Here is a 21,781-nt window from a genome sequence, read left to right on the forward strand (position 1 = left end):
AGGAGAAAAAACAACAATACAACGCTTTGCATTTACATACATAGTAGACTGTCATTCACACACTTACACAGCTCATGTCAATCAAAAGAACATCTGTAGAAATTCTCTCCTGAAATTTTGTTTGTTGGGCCCAGGTGAGGAAGTCCGTCTGTGGATCAGGAACACTTTCGGACACTGGCAGAGGGGAGGAAAAGGCTGATGGGATAATGTAGAGGTGAATGTGAGAGAGATGGCTGATGGGATAATGTAGAGGTGAATGTGAGAGAGAGATGGCCGATGGGACAATGTAGAGGTGAATGTGAGAGAGATGGCCGATGGGACAATGTAGAGGTGAATGTGAGAGAGATGGCTGATGGGATAATGTAGAGGTGAATGAGAGAGAGAGATGGCCGATGGGATAATGTAGAGGTGAATGTGAGAGAGAGATGGCCGATGGGATAATGTAGAGGTGAATGTGAGAGAGAGAGATGGCCGATGGGATAATGTAGTGGTGAATGTGAGAGAGATGGCTGATGGGATAATGTAGTGGTGAATGTGAGAGAGATGGCTGATGGGATAATGTAGAGGTGAATGTGAGAGAGATGCAGAGATAAGCTGTTAAGGGAGAGTGGAGGCAGAGAGGTATGATTCATTTAGTGGTTCACTGTATTATCATTCAGCCAGAATGGAGTAAATGTGAGAGAGATCCCTCTCAGATAATGTTGAGGTGAATTGAGAGAGATCCCTTGGGATAATCAGCCCCGGTTCCCTCCCTTTCCCTCTGTGAGAGAGAGCTGATGGGATAATGTAGAGGTTTCCCTGGGATCAGCCCCGAGTTCCCTCCCTGATTCCCTCTCAGAGGAGAAATGTAGAGGTTCCCTCCCTTTCTCTCTTAGCCCCGGTTCCCTCCCTTTCCTCGCTCAGCCCCGGTTCCCTCCCTTTCTCTCAGCCCCGGTTCCCTCCCTTTCCCTCTCAGCCCCGGTTCCCTCCCTTTCTCTCTTAGCCCCGGTTCCCTCCCTTTCCCTCTCAGCCCCGGTGCCCCCCCTTTCCCTCTCAGCCCCGGTTCCCTCCCTTTCCCTCTCAGCCCCGGTTCCCTCCCTTTCCCTCTCAGCCCCCCTTTCCCCCGTTTCCCTTTCTCTCAGCCCCGGTTCCCCCCTTTCTCGCTCAGCACCGGTTCCCTCCCCTTCTCTTCCAGTGGAGTTCTATCCCAACACCCTCTGCTGTGCGAAAATCACACCTCTACCAGACTGTTTCTATGCTCTTTAATCAACAACAAAAAAACAGGTGAAGAATCTAGTGGGGTAGTAATGTTGACCTGAAGGTTATGTTCCTGAAAGCTCAGCTCTCAATTTTATTGAAACCTTTTCCTGGACTTAAAAAGGTCCATGGATCATCATTTTTGGTGCAGGACTTGGCTTAATCTGGGCCTGGGAAACTGGCACTGAGAATAATGTTTTATAGCCTTGGTTTACACAGGCAGCTCAATTCTGATATATTTTTCTTCTCTTTTGACCAATCAGATCATCTCAGATAAAAAAAAAAGAATTGTGCTGCCGGTGTAATCAGAGACAGAGTAAAATATACCCAAGATAGGTCTTTAATGTTTTTAGTCCCCAACACCCCAAAAGGAACATTCTATCTGTTGCGTCGGGCCAGTGTTTCAACATGCAGAATGTTCCGCATTTCGGTCTCAACCTTCAGAGGAACTCCAGCTACAAAACAGTGCGAAGCCCCATTGGGAAGCTCTAACTCTGGGTAACAGAGCCAGTTTTACACAGGCAGGCCAATTCAGCTCTTTTGCCAATAAATGGCAATTTGACCAATCAGATCAGCTCTTTTGCCAATAATTGGTATTTTGACCAATCAGATCAGCTCTTCTGCCAATAATTGGTATTTTGACCAATCAGATCAGCTCTTTTGCCAATAATTGGTATTTTGACCAATCAGATCAGCTCTTTTGACAATAATTGGGGAAAAGATCAGAAGTGGGCTACTTGTGTAAAGACAGGCAGATGGAGTAAACCCAGTGAAGGACCAGCTCAATTCCTATCCACTGAATCTAAAACACATTGTCAACCTTGTACAGCACTGATTGGGCCTGTTGTTTACGGGAAACACAACAGTCCTTAATTTAGAGGTTGTTTATGGCAAAAAAACTGTGCTCCATTTAGAGGCTCATTGACAGAACGAATGTTGCTAAGGCGATCCTAGTAGAGACATTGATGCTCAGGGATAACAGACACAGATAACTTCAGTTAGAATAGCAGGTGTCTCTCACTGAACTAGGTGTTCAAAACAAAATATCAATCTCACACAACCCCCCCCACAATGCATAGTTCAGTGAGGCCATGGAGCTGTTTACATTGACTCGTAATGTAATGGTGTCCAACCGTTTTAAAACAAGTTGTTTTTCCGCTAGGCTAAAGCTCATAAACTAGAAAAGGTGATTTGAAGATGAGAAATGCTACTTTTCCATCAACACTTACTTTTTTTTGTTCCATAACACCTTAAGCCTCGACTTCCCTAGCAGCATCAGATTAATTGATCAGGGAGGAGAATTTCATTTTACACAATCGGTTACCTCAATGTGAGAGATTTTTTTTGTCTCTCCAGGAAAAACATTTAAGATTCTGATTTTTAGTTGTGGTTGAAATGGTCACATCAGGACATGGAAACCGCAATAAAAACAGAATATTGTAATATTCTTGTTCCAATGTTAGATTTCCATTTCCAAGCTAAACAAAATCATTTTTAGTACCATTACCACCATGTGACCTCCCAACCATCTGGAATAAAGATTATAAACTCAAATAAACTAACCTTACTAACTAACACAGACAGAGAGAGACACACAAAGAGACCGACAGACAGAGACCGAAAGACAGAGAGCGAGAAAGAAACCGAGACAAAGGTCAGACTAAAACATCTTTACAGAGAACTGATTTTAAAACAAAGTGAAGTTCTGAACCAATGCACTTCATTGATTGTCCAACTTCCAAAAAAAGCAGACACTAAAACACACAGAGACTCAATTCAATTGACATGCTTTGGCCCATGTTGTGTCCAAGGTGAACCACAGGAAAAACATGGACTGTCCCAGAGGAACTCGGTCTCTGTGGACACCAATAACGGAGGGGGGGGAGCGTCGAGCTAGCAGGCGCATCCTCTTGCTGTTCTCTCCCTATGCCTGTGGGTGGCACTGTTCCACAAAACCCACCTCATGCTTCCTTCCTTCCATACACAGAAGTCAGTGTTTGCTGGACACGAAGAAGACAAAAAATTCAAACCGAACAAGAAAATGTGGCAAAAAAAAAAAAAAGCAGCAGAAACACAAACTCAGTCGATTTTGACGGCAGCGTAGATCTTCCGTATGAACATGTACGCTGCGTAAAAGCCGATTGTCCCTGTAAGGAGCCAGAAGGACAGGACCATGAGAGCCGTGTAGCCAAAGTACAACAGGGAAGGAATGAACTCCACGATGTCCAGCTGGAAGAGAAACACAACGGCAACGTGTTAGACAGCTACCAGCCATTCTAAACAGCTACCAGCCATTCTAAACAGCTACCAGCCATTCTAAACCGCTACCAGCCATTCTAAACCGCTACCAGCCATTCTAAACCGCTACCAGCCATTCTAAACCGCTACCAGCCATTCTAAACCGCTACCAGCCATTCTAAACCGCTACCAGCCATTCTAAACCGCTACCAGCCATTCTAAACCGCTACCAGCCATAAGGTGAATGCACCAATTTGTAAGTCGCTCTGGATAAGAGCGTCTGCTAAATGACTTAAATGTAAACGTAAACAGCCACCAGCCATTCTAAACATGCTTAAAATAATTATATATATATATATATATATAATTATATATATATATATATATATATATATAATATATATATATATATATATAATACATAAAAAAAAAAAAAAAAAATCGCTTTCAAACCTCATCTCAATAGGTCTTTGACGTTTACCTTGTTGACAAAGTAGAAAATGGCGTAAACAAGAACGTAGAAGGCCGAGCCCCCTGATACCAGGAAGGTCCGCCACCACCACCGGTAGTCCTGCAGGAGACAGACAAGGCAGTTGGCAACTCTGTGACGTCACAACTAGTGGAGCGACCCACTCATCATACTACTATACCACCAGTCTTCTCTATCCAGTTCCACTGTCTCTGAACTTCTCTTCACACACACACACACACACACACACAATGTTTTTACTATGCAAAAGCCCCATCTATACACCCACACAGCAGGGCCCAGTCTCACCTCCGCACAGAGCTGGAAGTAGACCATGACGATACTAATCTGGGAGCAGGACACCACCAGGATGATGAACACCAGGAAGAGGAAACCAAACAGGTAGTAGAACTGGTTCTCCCAGATGGCCTGCAGAGGGAGAACAGATTACAGTCAGACAAACACCTCGTAGACCAGGGCCACGTGCAGCAGAGACAACATGGGTTAGACCAGGGCCACGTACAGCAGAGACAACATGGGTTAGACCAGGGCCACGTACAGCAGAGACAACATGGGTTAGACCAGGGCCACGTACAGCAGGGACAACATGGGTTAGACCAGGGCCACGTGCAGCAGGGACAACATGGGTTAGACCAGGGCCACGTACAGCAGGGACGACATGGGTTAGACCAGGGCCACGTGCAGCAGAGACAACATGGGTTAGACCAGGGCCACGTACAGCAGAGACAACATGGGTTAGACCAGGGCCACGTACAGCAGAGACGACATGGGTTAGACCAGGGCCACGTACAGCAGAGACAACATGGGTTAGACCAGGGCCACGTACAGCAGAGACAACATGGGTTAGACCAGGGCCACGTACAGCAGAGACGACATGGGTTAGACCAGGGCCACGTGCAGATCTGATTGGTTACTCTTCTGCTGCGGCCCATCAATGTGGATGGAGGCGTTTCCTGTGGTCCACGATGATCAACTCCTTGGTCTTTCTTGGTAAAGGGAGAGGTTGTTGTCCTGGCACTACACTGCCAAGTCTCCAACCTCTTCCCTATAGGCTGTCTCATCGCCGTTGGTGATCAGGCCTACCACTGCAGTGTCGTCAGCTTAGTTGGGAGTTGGAGTGATGCTTGGCCACCAAGGGAGGAGGGGGCTAAGCACAAACCCCGCGAAGGGCCCACGTGTTGAGGGTCAGTGTGGCAGAAGTGTCGTTGCCTACTTTCACCACATGGCCCGTGACGAAGTCCAGGATCCAGTTGTAGAGGGAGGTGCTCAGTCCCTGGGTCTTGAGCTTAGTGATGAACTTGAGAAGGCATTATGGTGTTAATTAAACGCTGAGCTGTAGTCGATGAACAGCATTCTCACATAGGTGTTCCTTTTGCCCAGGTAGTAGAGCGCAGTGGATGGCAATTGAGATGGCATCATTGGTTGGGTCTAGCTAGGGTGGCTGGAGTTGATGTGCCATAACCCACCTCTTAAAGCACTTCATGATTACAGAGGAGTGCTACAGGGTGCTAGTCATTGTGGCAGGTAGCCTTAAGAGTTCTTGGGGACAGGAATGATGGTGGTCCACTTGTGGAGAAATCACAGACTGGAACAAGGAGAGGTTGAAAATGACTAGAGATGCCTGCCAGCTGGCCTGAGCATGCTCTGAGAACGCACCCTGGAATACTATCCGGTCCCGTAGTCTTGAGTGTTGACCAGATACATTTAAAATATATATATATAATTTAGCAGACAATGTCACCCAGAGGGATTTACAGGAGCAATTAGGGTTAAGTGCCTTGCTCAAGGGCATCTGATGCTCCAGATACTAGTCCAAAGAATGCCAGTTTTATTGCTTCTTCAATCAGAACAACAGTTTTCAGCTTTGCTAACATACTTGCAAAAGGGTTTTCTAATGATCAGTTAGCCTTTTGAAATGATAAACTTGGATTAGCTAACACAACGTGCCATTGGAACTTGGGATGGCTGGAGCCTTTGACATTTTTTAGGGCCTTCCTCTTACACCCGCCTGGTACAGAGCTCCTGGATGGCAGGGAGCTAAGCCCCAGTGATGGACTGCGCCGTACGCACTACCCTCTGTAGCGCCTTGCAGACTGACGCCAAGCAGTTGCCGTACCAAGCGGTGATGCGGCCAGTCAAGATGCTCTCGATGGTGCAGCTGTAGAACACACCATCTGTTGTTGAAGAGACTTCCCCTCTGGATTCCTCTGAATCCAATCGCCTGTTCTCGGGAATCCAATCGCCTGTTCTCGGGAATCCAATCGCCTGTTCTCGGGAATCCAATCGCCTGTTCTCGGGAATCCAATCGCCTGTTCTCGGGAATCCAATCGCCTGTTCTCGGGAATCCAATCGCCTGTCTGCTCGGTGAATGGAGAACCCATCGACTTGGATACCCCTCCAGGGCCATCTTCAGAAAAACATATTGCTGTTGTGAGAGTCCTTTTAGCAAATCCGCGATCGGAGGTCATCCGTTTTATTTATCAAGTGACTGATCACAGCGGTGGCCTGTTTTCGTTCTCCTTAAGTCTCAACAGCACACCCCTCTCCTGCCTTTTCCCCCACCCATTTCTCCTCTTGGGTGGCTCTTGGGCCAGCGGTACACAAAGAACCCTGGGCAGATGAGTCAAAGTCGAAGCCGGAATTGAGGTTAGTAATTGCTGACGTGATGTTCAAAAGATATTGTCGGCCTTAAGAAACGATAGAAACAAAATGCATCTTCTACAGCTAAAACGGCTCGGAGCCATTCACCATTCACCATGACGCCTTTATATAATAAACTGCAATGATTTCTGATCGACTCTCTTGTTTGTTCACCTGGAAATTCCTATTCCAACAAGCTAATAGGAGAGGACTTCTACTCACACTGAAAATGAAGAAGAGTTCAATGAACATGGCACCAAACGGTAGAATCCCGGCCATCAGAATTCTTCGGGAAGGGAAAAGAGAAAATGTGTTAAATTTTTTAACCCACCATTCATCCAAACGACTGTGTTTAATGAACTTCCACGACTGAATATAAGAGGACGTTCTACACGAAAAGACGTGTATACATGGATTGCTGCAGAGCAGTAGGCAGGCTTGACAAGGACACTCACCCCACAAACTTGTTCATGTACCAGCGCTGCTCAGGCACCTGGCGAGGGATCTGATTGGTGCGGACGGGGTTATCGTACGGCTGCTTGCGGAAACCAAAGTAGTAGCCCAAGTAGACCAGCGGCATGGAGATACCGAACCACATGCAGAGTAGAGCCAGCATGGTGGTGAAGGGGACCTGAGGAGGGAAGACGACACAGGTTGATATGGTCCACAACACCTGTCCTTGCTCTGAGGGCGGTAGACTGAATGTGTTGATGATATTCAGGGAACACGTGTATTCCGGCTCATTGTGGAGAATTGTAAAGCATGTGGATGTGACATATTATCTATGTCTCGTGTGAAAAAACAATGGCCCTCTCTGGGTCAAATACAGTGGTCCTATAGACCGTGGTCCTATAGACAGTGGTCCTATAGACAGTGGTCCTATAGACAGTGGTCCTATAGACAGTGGTCCTATAGACAGTGGTCCTATAGACAGTGGTCCTATAGACAGTGGTCCTATAGACAGTGGTCCTATAGACAGTGAATGTGTTGATAGACAGTGGTCCTATAGACAGTGGTCCTATAGACAGTGAATGTGTTGATAGACAGTGGTCCTATAGACAGTGGTCCTATAGACAGTGGTCCTATAGACAGTGGTCCTATAGACAGTGAATGTGTTGATAGACAGTGGTCCTATAGACAGTGGTCCTATAGACAGTGGTCCTATAGACAGTGAATGTGTTGATAGACAGTGGTCCTATAGACAGTGAATGTGTTGATAGACAGTGGTCCTATAGACAGTGGTCCTATAGACAGTGAATGTGTTGATAGACAGTGGTCCTATAGACAGTGGTCCTATAGACAGTGGTCCTATAGACAGTGGTCCTATAGACAGTGGTCCTATAGACAGTGAATGTGTTGATAGACAGTGGTCCTAATAGACAGTGAATGTGTTGATAGACAGTGGTCCTATAGACAGTGAATGTGTTGATAGACAGTGGTCCTAATAGACAGTGAATGTGTTGATAGACAGTGGTCCTATAGACAGTGGTCCTATAGACAGTGAATGTGTTGATAGACAGTAGTCCTATAGACAGTGGTCCTATAGACAGTGGTCCTATAGACAGTGGTCCTATAGACAGTGGTCCTATAGACAGTGGTCCTATAGACAGTGGTCCTATAGACAGTGGTCCTATAGACAGTGGTCCTAATAGACAGTGAATGTGTTGATAGACAGTAGTCCTATAGATAGTGGTCCTATAGACAGTGGTCCTATAGACAGTGAATGTGTTGATAGACAGTGGTCCTATAGACAGCGGTCCTATAGACAGCGGTCCTATAGACAGTGAATGTGTTGATAGACAGTCCTATAGACAGTGAATGTGTTGATAGACAGTGGTCCTATAGACAGCGGTCCTATAGACAGTGGTCCTATAGACAGCGGTCCTATAGACAGTGGTCCTATAGACAGTGGTCCTATAGACAGTGGTCCTATAGACAGTGGTCCTATAGACAGTGAATGTGTTGATAGACAGTGGTCCTATAGACAGTGGAATGTGGTCCTATAGACAGCGGTCCTATAGACAGTGGTCCTATAGACAGTGGTCCTATAGACAGCGGTCCTATAGACAGTGAATGTGTTGATAGACAGTGGTCCTATAGACAGTGAATGTGTTGATAGACAGTGGTCCTATAGACAGTGGTCCTATAGACAGTGGTCCTATAGACAGTGAGTGTGTTGATAGAGTGGTCCTATAGACAGTGGTCCTATAGACAGTGAATGTGTTGATAGACAGTGGTCCTATAGACAGTGGTCCTATAGACAGTGGTCCTATAGACAGTGGTCCTATAGACAGTGAATGTGTTGATAGACAGTGGTCCTATAGACAGTGAATGTGTTGATAGACAGTGGTCCTATAGACAGTGGTCCTATAGACAGTGAATGTGTTGATAGACAGTGGTCCTATAGACAGTGGTCCTATAGACAGTGGTCCTATAGACAGTGGTCCTATAGACAGCGGTCCTATAGACAGCGGTCCTATAGACAGTGGTCCTATAGACAGTGGTCCTATAGACAGTGAATGTGTTGATAGACAGTGGTCCTATAGACAGTGGTCCTATAGACAGTGGTCCTATAGACAGCGGTCCTATAGACGGTGGTCCTATAGACGGTGGTCCTATAGACAGTGAATGTGTTGATAGACAGTGGTCCTATAGACAGTGGTCCTATAGACAGTGAATGTGTTGATAGACAGTGGTCCTATAGACAGTGAATGTGTTGATAGACAGTGGTCCTATAGACAGTGAATGTGTTGATAGACAGTGGTCCTATAGACAGTGGTCCTATAGACAGTGGTCCTATAGACAGTGGTCCTATAGACAGTGAATGTGTTGATAGACAGTGGTCCTATAGACAGTGGTCCTATAGACAGTGGTCCTATAGACAGTGGTCCTATAGACAGTGGTCCTATAGACAGTGAATGTGTTGATAGACAGTGGTCCTATAGACAGTGAATGTGTTGATAGACAGTGGTCCTATAGACAGTGAATGTGTTGATAGACAGTGAATGTGTTGATAGACAGTGGTCCTATAGACAGTGGTCCTATAGACAGTGGTCCTATAGACAGTGAATGTGTTGATAGACAGTGGTCCTATAGACAGTGGTCCTATAGACAGTGAATGTGTTGATAGACTGCGGTCCTATAGACAGTGAATGTGTTGATAGACAGTGGTCCTATAGACAGTGGTCCTATAGACAGTGGTCCTATAGACAGTGGTCCTATAGACAGTGGTCCTATAGACAGTGAATGTGTTGATAGACAGTGGTCCTATAGACAGTGAATGTGTTGATAGACAGCGGTCCTATAGACAGTGAATGTGTTGATAGACAGTGGTCCTATAGACAGTGGTCCTATAGACAGTGAATGTGTTGATAGACAGTGGTCCTATAGACAGTGGTCCTATAGACAGTGGTCCTATAGACAGTGAATGTGTTGATAGACAGTGGTCCTATAGACAGTGGTCCTATAGACAGTGAATGTGTTGATAGACAGTGGTCCTATAGACAGTGGTCCTATAGACAGTGGTCCTATAGACAGTGAATGTGTTGATAGACAGTGGTCCTATAGACAGTGGTCCTATAGACAGTGGTCCTATAGACAGTGGTCCTATAGACAGTGAATGTGTTTATAGACAGTGGTCCTATAGACAGTGGTCCTATAGACAGTGGTCCTATAGACAGTGGTCCTATAGACAGTGAATGTGTTGATAGACAGTAGGCCTGTATGTAGGAGACTAGCTAGCTCACAGCTCCAGACGAGTGCTCTCCCCAGATGAAACAGTTGAGGACGAAGCAGATGGAGAAGACCACAGCCGGGTACAGAGTGGCCGTCTGCAGGCAGAGCAGAAACACGCAGTTAAACATGAATAGTAGGCAACCGGACACGAAGTTTGATTTGAAATAATATGCCATTAGTCATTGATAGTGTTCATTTGAAATACTCACACAGAAAGCACCCTTCTTCCACCGATGACCTTTCAGCGTGCGGTAGAGTCTGCCAGCGAAGTACCCACCGAACACTCTGGAAGAAAAAAAACAGTCATATTGATGCCTCTCCCAGTGTATAGACAGCAGACAGAGCACAGCCAGAGGCCTAATCCCAAACAGAGAGAGTCACCCTCCTTAAGTCTCAGGCCCAATCCCAAACAGAGAGAGTCACCCTCCTTACGTCTCAGGCCCAATCCCAAAATGGACCCCTATTCACTTGTGAAGATTTGATTGGTATAAGTAATATGGTGAAACTTCGAACTAGCCTATCAGAGATGCGGCATTGTTGAGCGATTTACCGTATCGCTTACACCCAACACATCCTCTCAGATCTCCACAAGGGCATAGGGGTCCATTTTGGGATTGGGCCTGAGACATAAGGAGGGCGACTCTCTCTCGTCTTACCCCATGAACATGAACAGAAAGCAGGAAGTGGTCATCAGGGCCCCTCTACTGGAAGGAGACAGCATCCCCAACATGGCCACGACTACAGGACAGATAAAAACACAACAGCCCCACGTCACAGAGACACACAGGCAACCAGGCTTTCATCTCCAGCCGTAGTGGCTGGACCAAATCCAGAGATTACAATTCCTTGGTGAAAACAGCTGTTGGTAGATAAGAGTGCTTTTGAAACGAGGTTCTAGAAGTCTGTTTACAGATCACACTCACAGATGACGATGAGAATCATGCAGAAGAGCTGTATGCCTGAGCCCAGCAGAGAGCTGAGGATCATGGGATACTGTGGAGGTCTGAACACGTCACCATGGACATTCTTCCAGCCCGACTCCTCCATGGTGTCCTCCTATCGAAGATAGGCATTGGTCAAGATATCTTAGAGACACACTACCCACAACAGGAAGTAAATACTCATCTCGAGAGGGTGGACATATGGCACATATTAAATCCTAATCTCTTCAGTCTCACAATTATTTAACTGAGACTCTCCCTGCAGCTGCAACCACACACGCACAAAGTGCTGTCACATGCCAAAAGCCATGTCATATTTAGCAGAGTGAGTGGGGTCTCTTACTATGTCATCCTCTCTGTTGTAGTTGGCGATGTCCTTCCTCAGGGTCCTGATGATGATCATACTGAGGATCCCAGAGAGGAAGAAGACGACCACCACTGAGTTGACGATGGAGAACCAGTGGATCTGCACGTCGCTCATGGTCAGGTAGGTGTCCCAGCGAGATGCCCACTTCACCTGGCTCTCCTACAGGGGAGGAGGGAGAGACAAACAGGGGGTCAGGTCAGGCCATTGATAATTCTTTAGGCAGAGTCCCAACGAGACCAAGGGATCTTTGTCTAGAGAACCTTCCATTAGAAGACAAGCAATTACATAATCAAGGCAGGAACCTAGAAAACACAAAAGAACCATCATAAATAAGCACATTCCTCAGTGAAGAGGACCCAAATGTAGCTAGCCAAGTCAAGTCCCATTTTATTTCAAGTGTATCTCAACATCTCAATACTTTACAGATAACAATTCTAAATCTTTACTGTTGCTCAGACTCTGGGACCTAAAGAAGGGCCACACAGAGAAGGGCCACACAGAGAAGGGCCACACAGAGAAGGGCCACACAGAGAAGGGCCACACAGAGAAGGGCCACACAGAGAAGGGCCACACAGAGAAGGGCCGTGCCACTTACCTCCCAGCGGACAGAGTAGGTGAAGAGAACCTCATTCTCCTTGGAGGGGTCAATCTCCTGAGGAGCTGAGTTAGTGGCCTCAGGCAGGGTACACAACCCCTTATCAGCCTTCAGGTCTGCAGAAGGATCCAGACAGAGACAATTAACACATAGGAAGGGTAGAAACACAGGCTCTATTATCTAAAAGCTTGTCTCTGTGTTTAATGGGCTGGAATAAACCGTTCGTACCTCAGACAGGACAGGGTTGCTGTGTAACTTCACCTTTACACCAGCTCAACTTACCCTCCACCTTGACACTCTGGGGAACCACCTCAAAACGTACAACTCTGTAGTTGTGCTCTTCCTCCTCCTCCAGCTTCTCCTTGTGGTAGTAGATGATGAAAGACAGGTGGTTGTGAAGGTAGAACTATAGTAGAGAGAACAGAATGAAGGACAAGTGGTTACAGTTGAAGTCGGGAAGTTTACATACACCTTAGCCAAATACATTTCAACTCAGTTTCACAATTCCTGACATTTAATCCTAATAAAAATTCATTGTTTTAGGTCAGTTAGGATCACCACTTTATTTTAAGAATGTGAAATGTCAGAATAATAGTAGAGAAAATGATTTCAGCTTTTATTTCTTTCATCACATTCCCAGTGGGTCAGAAGTTTACATATACTAATTGTATGTAATTAGTGTTTGGTAGCATTGCCTTTAAAATTGTTTAATTTGGGTCAAACGCTTTGGGTAGCCTTCCACAAGCTTCCCACAATAAGTCGGGTGAATCTTGGCCCATTCCTCCTGACAGAGCTGGTCTAACTGAGTCAGGTGTGTAGGCTTCCTTGCTCAAACACGCTTTTTCAGTTCTGCCCACAACTTTACTATAGGGGTGAGGTCAGGGCTTTGTGATGGCCACTCCAATACCTTGACTTTGTTGTCCTTAAGCAATTTTGCCACAACTTTGGAAGTATGCTTGGGGTCATTGTCCATTTGAAAGACCCATTTGTGACCAAGCTTTAACTTCCTGACTGATATATGATAGATGTTGCTTCAATATATCCACATACTTTTCCTCCCTCATGATGCCATCTATTTTGTGAAGTGCACCAGTCCCTCCTGCAGCAAAGCACCCCCACAACATGATGCTGCCACCCCCGTGCTTCACGGTTGGGATGGTTTTCTTCAGCTTGCAAGCCTCCCCCTTTTTCCTACAAACATAATGATGGTCATTATGGCCAAACAGTTCCATTTTTGTTTCATCAGACCAGAGGACATTTCTCCAAAAAGTATGATCTTTGTCCCCAAGTGCAGTTGCAAACCGTAATCTGGCTTTTTTTAATGGCGGTTTTGGAGCAGTGGCTTCTTCCTTGCTGAGCCTTTCAGTTTATGTCGATATAGGACTAGTTTTACTGTGGATATAGATACTTTTGTACCTTTTTTCGCCACCATCTTCACAAGGTCCTTTGCTGTTGTTCTGGGATTGATTTACACTTTTCACACCACAATACGTTCATCTCTAGGAGACAGAAGGCATCTCCTTCCTGAGCGGTATGACGGCTCTGTGATCCCATGATGTTTATACTTGCGTACTATTGTTTGTACAGATGAACGTGGTACCTTCAGGCGTTTGGAAATTGCTCCCAAGGATGAACCAGACTTGTGGAGGTCTACAATTTTTGTGGAGGTCTTGGCTGATTTATTTTGATTTTCCCATGAGGTGAAGCAATGAGGCACTGAGTTTGAAGGTAGGCCCTGAAATACATCCACAGGTACACCTCCAATTGACTCAAATGATGTCAATTAGCCTATCAGAAGCTTCTAAAGCCATGACATCATTTTCTGGAATTTTCCATGCTGTTTAAAAGGTACAGTCAACTTAGTGTATGTAAACTTCTGATCCACTAGAATTGTGATACAGTGAATGATAAGTGAAATAATCTGTCTGTAAACAATTGTTGGAAAAATAACTTGTGTCATGCACAAAGTAGATGTCCTAACCGACTTGCCAAAACTATAGTTTGTTAACAAGAAATACGTGGAGTGGTTGAAAAACAAGTTACTGACTCTGACCTAAGTGTATGTAATCTTCCGACTTCAACTGTATGTAGGGAGAACTATAGTAGAGAGACTACAGAACGCAAAGGTTTATACACTAAAGATAACTACTGGACAACAAGAGCTGTTCTGTAGTAGACAAGCAAAATTCAGAGTTCCCACTCCCCTAATCTCATACGGATGTGTCCATACTCTCTCTCCATGCTTTAACTAGCAAGGAGGTTCTGTACCTTGCTGCTCTCAGTGAAGCCCAGTCTGTAGCCGTGTTCAAACTGAACATCCTTCACCACGTCCTTCTCCTCCTCTGCCTCTTTGTTGGGGTAGAACTCCAGTCGAGTGGCCACTGGGAGGTTGTCTGCGATGCTGAGTTTATAGACAGGATTAACATGGAGCCTACAGCAGCATCGTACTTACACAGTCACCTGACTACTGGACAGAGTAATGAGGAAGGAAGGGTACTCACAGGTGAACATAGTACTCTTCCTGGATGCGCTCAGCCACCAGCTTGCTCTGCTGCACGTTGAGTTTCAGCATGGCACAAACCACCTTACACTTCTTGTCCTGGGTCATGAGTACCGAGTAGGGGGTGTTCACAATACGATCCCCGCGTAACACCTCTCCTGTGCACGCACACAAACAAACACACAGTTAGCAGGAGCTCGTGGTGTGGGTATTTATGCGTAACAGAATCCCATACAAAGACAACATAAATCAATGCTTTAGAACACTGTACACAACACAGTAAACATTCCAAACGATGACACGATGCATAGAACACCACTTCTACATGTGAGGAGAACAGAGAGAGCTGCTTACTTACCCAGGTTCTCTGCTTTGTAGACCACTTTATCAGGCTGACAGAAGGGCAGGGAGTAGTATTCATATGGAAGCTGAGTCCGGGAGCTGGTCAGCTTCACGGCCTGGGGGGGGGGGGGGGGGGTCAGTGGGCCACATTCAATTGAGTGACTGCTTGACCTGCCACAACAAGCCAAGGCAGAATAGAGTACTATATACCTGATGAAGCATAAGAGGGCTAGAACTAGGCTAAGAAGGTTTGGTTGTTTAACTTACCTTAATCTCTACAGCACTGTTCTGGTGGAAGTTCATAGGAGCAACTCCAGGCACGTAAAAGGGCTGGACCCCTCCAGGCAACATGGACAACAGCAGCAGGGCCAACCACGTCTCCTTCAACACAACAAACAGTCAATGGATTAGTTGGTCAATCTATACGAAGAAGCTTTTGATTAGAACTAAAATGTTTGCCCCTGGCAGAAGAAGGAGGTCAGAAGGTGACTTTTTTTGGAACTGAATACCAAAACACTCAGTAGATAAAGAGTTGCTCAGAGTTGACGCATTTGAATTGATATTGAACAATCTTGTTGCCACATAGCTGCTTTAGACATTAAGAAATCAATGGACAGGAGATGCCTTTGGGATATGTAAAGGTGGGACTAATATTCACACACACACAGAGACAGAGGCTGTGATCTTAATCAAATCCAAATTGACTAGCCTTCTGGACACACACACACACACACACACACACACACACACACACACACACACACACACACACACACACACACACACACACACACACACACACACACACACACACACACACACACACACACACACACACACACACACACACCAAGGTGGCTTGATGACTTAGACACAACTTTGAGATTATACTTTACATAGGACTACATCTAACCAGTCACAAATATAAGACTATGTCTACACATCCCAATGATTGTATAGGAACACTCCTAATGTTTGAACAGGATCTTCTGGTTTTACTTACAGTAACACAACCGCATGTCAAATATCAGTACAGAGTGAGAGGTGGATATCACCCTTTCACTTAACCAATATCACACCAGTCAAGCCTGATTTTCCTTTCCTGTGTGGAGTGCTTGTTTACACAACCACTAGCCATGAATGTATGACCAAAACCATACATATGGACTGGTCTGGGAGGGGTGAGGATTAGCATTTATGTGATAGACAGGGAAACAATAACACAGTGAAAAGCTAAATGTAGATTTTTTTTAAATGTAACTTTTATTTAACTAGACAAGGCAGTTAAGAACAAATTATTATTTACAATGACGGCCGACACCGGCCAAACCGGGACGACGCTGGGCCAATTGTGGACTCCCAATCACAGCCGATTGTGATACAGCCTGGATTCGAACCAGGGTGTCTGTAGTGACACCTCTTTTAATTTTTGTTTAACTAGGCAAGTCAGGTAAGAACAACATCTTATTTATAATGACGGCCTACCGGGGAACAGTGGGTTAACTGCCTTGTTCAGGGGCAGAATGACAGATTTCTACCTTGTCAGCTCAGGGATTTGATCTGGCAACCTTTTGGTTACTAGTCCAACTCTCTAACCACTAGGCTACCCTGCCGCCTAACACATATGCAGTGCCTTAGACCGCTGCGCCACTCCGTTGATGATGAAAACAATAACAAAACTAACTTAAAAACCCAATGCATCATATCAATCGCGTCTCAAATGAATAAATGAGTAAAATACCTCTGTTTACGAATGGGTGCATGAAAACATCTCCACACTGATAATAGCTAGCATTTATATAAAATATATGGTTGAGACATGTCGACTAAGCAACAGCAGCTAGATAGTTACTCTAAGAAAGGACATACTCTTTGGTTAAGCTTATAGAATACATAAATCAACCCGGAAATGCATAGCTAACGAGTTGCCAGCCACATACTAGTTAGCATTAACCATCTAACACTACCTAGTTAAACTGCCCCCTTTTGTCTGGGCTCTGGTCCTCGAACTAACTAGCTGCCACATAAAAACTAACTAGCAAACTACTTATGTTTCGCATTTCCAGCAAGCGTGTACGTAGCTGGGCAAGTTAGAGAACGATGGTTGTGTTGTTGGCAAAGCCAGCTAACGTTAGCCTAGCTACGCCAAAGGGCTACTAACGCTGTCACAACGAGATTATTAACGACCTGTGTCTAACTGCAATTGAAATACATGTCATGTTTGTTCCATATACAAAGTACGAACTAGGTAACTAGCTAGTTAGGTACATTGTATTTTTTTTTGGTCTGAGCTGACATTAACTAGTTAGCAGTAGCTGACAAGTTGTCTTGGCTGGCTAGCGTCGTCAACATCCCCTGCTTGCTGCACCGTTGACAAATCAATGTAGACAGACAGCTCATATAAATGTCGTTAAATCATGACTCTAAATTTCACGTGGTAAAAAGTACAGTCGCATATTAACACAACCACATGCTTCGATTTGACGGTAGACAGCGGAACAGATGTTGGAAGAACAATATATATATATATTTTTTTCCTGGTCACTTACCATCGCCGCGGCCGCCATCTTGAATACACGTGTCATTCGTGACGTCACGTGATCCCCCATTAGCAGCAACATTTACATTTACATTTAAGTCATTTAGCAGACGCTCTTATCCAGAGCGACTTACAAATTGGTGCATTCACCTTATGACATCCAGTGGAACAGTAGATGCACTTTACAATAGTGCATCTAAATCTTAAAGGGGGGGGGGGGGGGGTGAGAGGGGTTACTTATCCTATCCTAGGTATTCCTTAAAGAGGTGGGGCAAAATGTGTTGATAGTGTTAGGTAGTTTCATCTAGTGACAGCAATTTATACTGAACAAAATATAAACAAATCATACAACAATTTCAAATATTTTACTGAGTTACAGTTCATATATGGAAATAAGTCAATTGAAATACATTCATTAGGCACTAATCTATGTGTTTCACATATGACTGGGAATACAGATATGCATCTGTTGGTCACAGATACCTTTATTTCAAAAAAAGGTAGGGGAGTGGAACAGAAAACCAGTCAGTACCTGCTGTGAACACCATTTGCCTCATGCAGCACGACACATCTCCTTCGCATTGAGTAGATCATACTGTGGAATGTTGTCCCACTCCTTTTCAATGACTGAAAAGTTGCTGGATATTGGCTGGAAGTGGAACACGCTGTCGTACATGTTAATCCAGAGCATTCCAAACATGCTCAATGGGTGACATGTCTGGTGAGTATGCAGGCCATGGAAGAACTGGGACATTTTTAGCTTCCAAGAGATGTGTACAGATCCTTGCATTATCATGGTGGAACATGAGGTTATGGTGGCGGATGAATGGCATGACAGTTTTATTTTATTTATTTAACTTGGAAATTCAGTTAAGAAAAAAATTCTTATTTACAATGAAGGCCTAGGAACAGTGGGTTAACTGCCTTGTTCAGGGGCAGAACGACAGATTTTTGCCTTGTCGGCTCAGGGATTCAATCTAGCAACCTTTCGGTTACTGGCCAAATGATCTAACCATTAGGCCACCTGCCACCTCTAACCACTCGGCTACAATGGGCCTCAGGATCTTGTCACAGTATCTCTGTGCATTCAAATTGCCATTGTTAAAATGTAATTGTGTTCGCTTTCTGTAGCGTATGCCTGCCCATACCATTATATTGTTAAAGGAGAAATGCTCACTAACAGGGATGTAAACTTTTTGTGCATATGGAACATTTCTGGGATATTTTATTTCAGCTCATGAAACATGGGACCAACACTTTACATGTTGTGTTCATATTTATGTTCAGTGTACATCTGTTGAAAATGAGTTTGTATGTAGATTTTTTTTGTAAAAAAATAAATAATAATTTCAGTCATTGCTTGTTTGTCTTCAAGCAGGTTGTTAAAAAAAACAGATACAATCTCCTTCATATCGTCATTCATACATTGAAAAATCTGATCAAATCTCCTTCATATCATCATTCATACATTGAAAAATCTGATCAAATCTCCTTCATATCGTCATTCATACATTGAAAAATCTGATCAAATCTCCTTCATATCGTCATTCATACATTGAAAAATCTGATCAAATCTCCTTCATATCATCATTCATACATTGAAAAATCTGATCAAATCTCCTTCATATCGTCACTCATACATTGAAAAATCTGATCAAATCTCCTTCATATCGTCACTCATACATTGAAAAATCTGATCAAATCTCCTTCATATCGTCATTCATACATTGAAAAATCTGATCAAATCTCCTTCATATCGCCATTCATACATTGAAAAATCTGATCAAATCTCCTTCATATCGCCATTCATACATTGAAAAATCTGATCAAATCTCCTTCATATCGTCATTCATACATTGAAAAATCTGATCAAATCTCCTTCATATCGCCATTCATACATTGAAAAATCTGATCAAATCTCCTTCATATCGTCATTCATACATTGAAAAATCTGATCAAATCTCCTTCATATCGTCACTCATACATTGAAAAATCTGATCAAATCTCCTTCATATCGTCATTCATACATTGAAAAATCTGATCAAATCTCCTTCATATCGCCATTCATACATTGAAAAATCTGATCAAATCTCCTTCATATCGCCATTCATACATTGAAAAATCTGATCAAATCTCCTTCATATCGCCATTCATACATTGAAAAATCTGATCAAATCTCCTTCATATCGTCATTCATACATTGAAAAATCTGATCAAATCTCCTTCATATCGCCACTCATACATTGAAAAATCTGATCAAATCTCCTTCATATCGTCACTCATACATTGAAAAATCTGATCAAATCTCCTTCATATCGTCATTCATACATTGAAAAATCTGATCAAATCTCCTTCATATCGTCATTCATACATTGAAAAATCTGATCAAATCTCCTTCATATCGCCATTCATACATTGAAAAATCTGATCAAATCTCCTTCATATCGCCATTCATACATTGAAAAATCTGATCAAATCTCCTTCATATCGCCATTCATACATTGAAAAATCTGATCAAATCTCCTTCATATCGCCATTCATACATTGAAAAATCTGATCAAATCTCCTTCATATCGCCATTCATACATTGAAAAATCTGATCAAATCTCCTTCATATCGCCATTCATACATTGAAAAATCTGATCAAATCTCCTTCATATCGTCATTCATACATTGAAAAATCTGATCAAATCTCCTTCATATCGTCATTCATACATTGAAAAATCTGATCAAATCTCCTTCATATCGTCACTCATACATTGAAAAATCTGATCAAATCTCCTTCATATCGTCATTCATACATTGAAAAATCTGATCAAATCTCCTTCATATCGCCATTCATACATTGAAAAATCTGATCAAATCTCCTTCATATCGCCATTCATCATACATTGAAAAATCTGATCAAATCTCCTTCATATCGTCATTCATACATTGAAAAATCTGATCAAATCTCCTTCATATCGTCATTCATACATTGAAAAATCTGATCAAATCTCCTTCATATCGCCATTCATACATTGAAAAATCTGATCAAATCTCCTTCATATCGCCATTCATACATTGAAAAATCTGATCAAATCTCCTTCATATCGTCATTCATACATTGAAAAATCTGATCAAATCTCCTTCATATCGTCATTCATACATTGAAAAATCTGATCAAATCTCCTTCATATCGTCACTCATACATTGAAAAATCTGATCAAATCTCCTTCATATCGTCATTCATACATTGAAAAATCTGATCAAATCTCCTTCATATCGCCATTCATACATTGAAAAATCTGATCAAATCTCCTTCATATCGTCATTCATACATTGAAAAATCTGATCAAATCTCCTTCATATCGTCATTCATACATTGAAAAATCTGATCAAATCTCCTTCATATCGTCATTCATACATTGAAAAATCTGATCAAATCTCCTTCATATCGTCATTCATACATTGAAAAATCTGATCAAATCTCCTTCATATCGCCATTCATACATTGAAAAATCTGATCAAATCTCCTTCATATCGTCATTCATACATTGAAAAATCTGATCAAATTTTGTCTTTACTCTTACAAGAAATTGCAGATCATCATGTTAAATTTGATGTAGGCTAGAATGACAACATGATAAGCACAATATGATTTTATTCATTCATTTTATTCAACACAACCTTTCAGTCATTGCACTTACAAGCATCTATAAGAAAATATCAAAAAAGCATTTAGTTAAGAAATGCATTATTCATATGAAAACACATATCCTGTATTCAACATTCAATGTCTGTGCAGTCAACTGTTACCTCAGTGCACAAATTATTCAGCCATGTTAGACAAATGATGACAGTGGCCTACATAGAAAAAACCCCACAACAAAAAAAAACATGCAAGCGACATCTAAATTTACTTGTGTAAAAACGTCACATCACATTATTCCCTTGTGTTGCCTACATATAGATATAATATAGAGGATTGACAAACAAGTATGCTACTCTCTGATAAAATAAATTAAGACCCTTACCACATAGGCAAAAAATAGTTTTATAAGTGAATTATTCTAGATTATACTGTTGCACTCCAGTGCTTCTTCAGTGAAGTATAGTTTCAATCGTCTATGGCAGAATATAAATGGCCTTTTCCAATATATGACCTGGGCATAGACA

At 43.2% G+C, this 21,781-nt stretch overlaps 2 protein-coding genes across 3 annotated transcripts in view; both read right to left on the reverse strand.

Moving 5' to 3' along the window:
- Positions 1-1,226: 1,226 nt before the first annotated feature.
- On the reverse strand, positions 1,227-17,765 carry LOC124045504 (transmembrane 9 superfamily member 4). Its single transcript, XM_046364840.1, has 17 exons — positions 17,634-17,765; positions 15,352-15,465; positions 15,101-15,200; positions 14,744-14,900; positions 14,511-14,643; positions 12,525-12,648; positions 12,243-12,358; positions 11,624-11,806; positions 11,263-11,395; positions 10,996-11,077; positions 10,549-10,624; positions 10,351-10,434; positions 7,060-7,235; positions 6,827-6,890; positions 4,253-4,372; positions 3,956-4,045; positions 1,227-3,465 (listed from the first exon to the last, which is right to left on the reverse strand). The coding sequence occupies exons 1-17, from the start codon at positions 17,703-17,705 to the stop codon at positions 3,316-3,318; spliced, it is 1,974 nt and encodes a 657-aa protein (XP_046220796.1). The 5' UTR covers positions 17,706-17,765; the 3' UTR covers positions 1,227-3,315.
- A 3,484-nt stretch (positions 17,766-21,249) lies between these two features.
- LOC124045508 (tyrosine-protein kinase HCK-like) overlaps positions 21,250-21,781 on the reverse strand; it is an 18,319-nt gene continuing 17,787 nt past the window's right edge. For both annotated transcript variants that reach the window (XM_046364843.1, XM_046364842.1), the window contains exon 13: positions 21,250-21,781. This exon is cut by the window's right edge and continues 494 nt beyond it. The gene's annotated coding sequence lies outside the window, so the exon portion shown is untranslated.

This window comes from Oncorhynchus gorbuscha, linkage group LG10 (assembly GCF_021184085.1).
Source record: "Oncorhynchus gorbuscha isolate QuinsamMale2020 ecotype Even-year linkage group LG10, OgorEven_v1.0, whole genome shotgun sequence".
Taxonomy (NCBI): domain Eukaryota; kingdom Metazoa; phylum Chordata; class Actinopteri; order Salmoniformes; family Salmonidae; genus Oncorhynchus; species Oncorhynchus gorbuscha.

Excerpts from the sequence above, each read along its gene's own strand:
- LOC124045504 (XM_046364840.1), bottom strand. The coding sequence starts at position 17,705 with ATGTTGCTGCTAATGGGGGATCACGTGACGTCACGAATGACACGTGTA. Across the intron at positions 11,807-12,242 it reads CCTACTCTGTCCGCTGGGAG|GAGAGCCAGGTGAAGTGGGC; the intron begins GTAAGTGGCACG and ends CCTCCCCTGTAG. Across the intron at positions 7,236-10,350 it reads GAGAGCACTCGTCTGGAGCT|GTCCCCTTCACCACCATGCT; the intron begins GTGAGCTAGCTA and ends TTCCCTCCTCAG.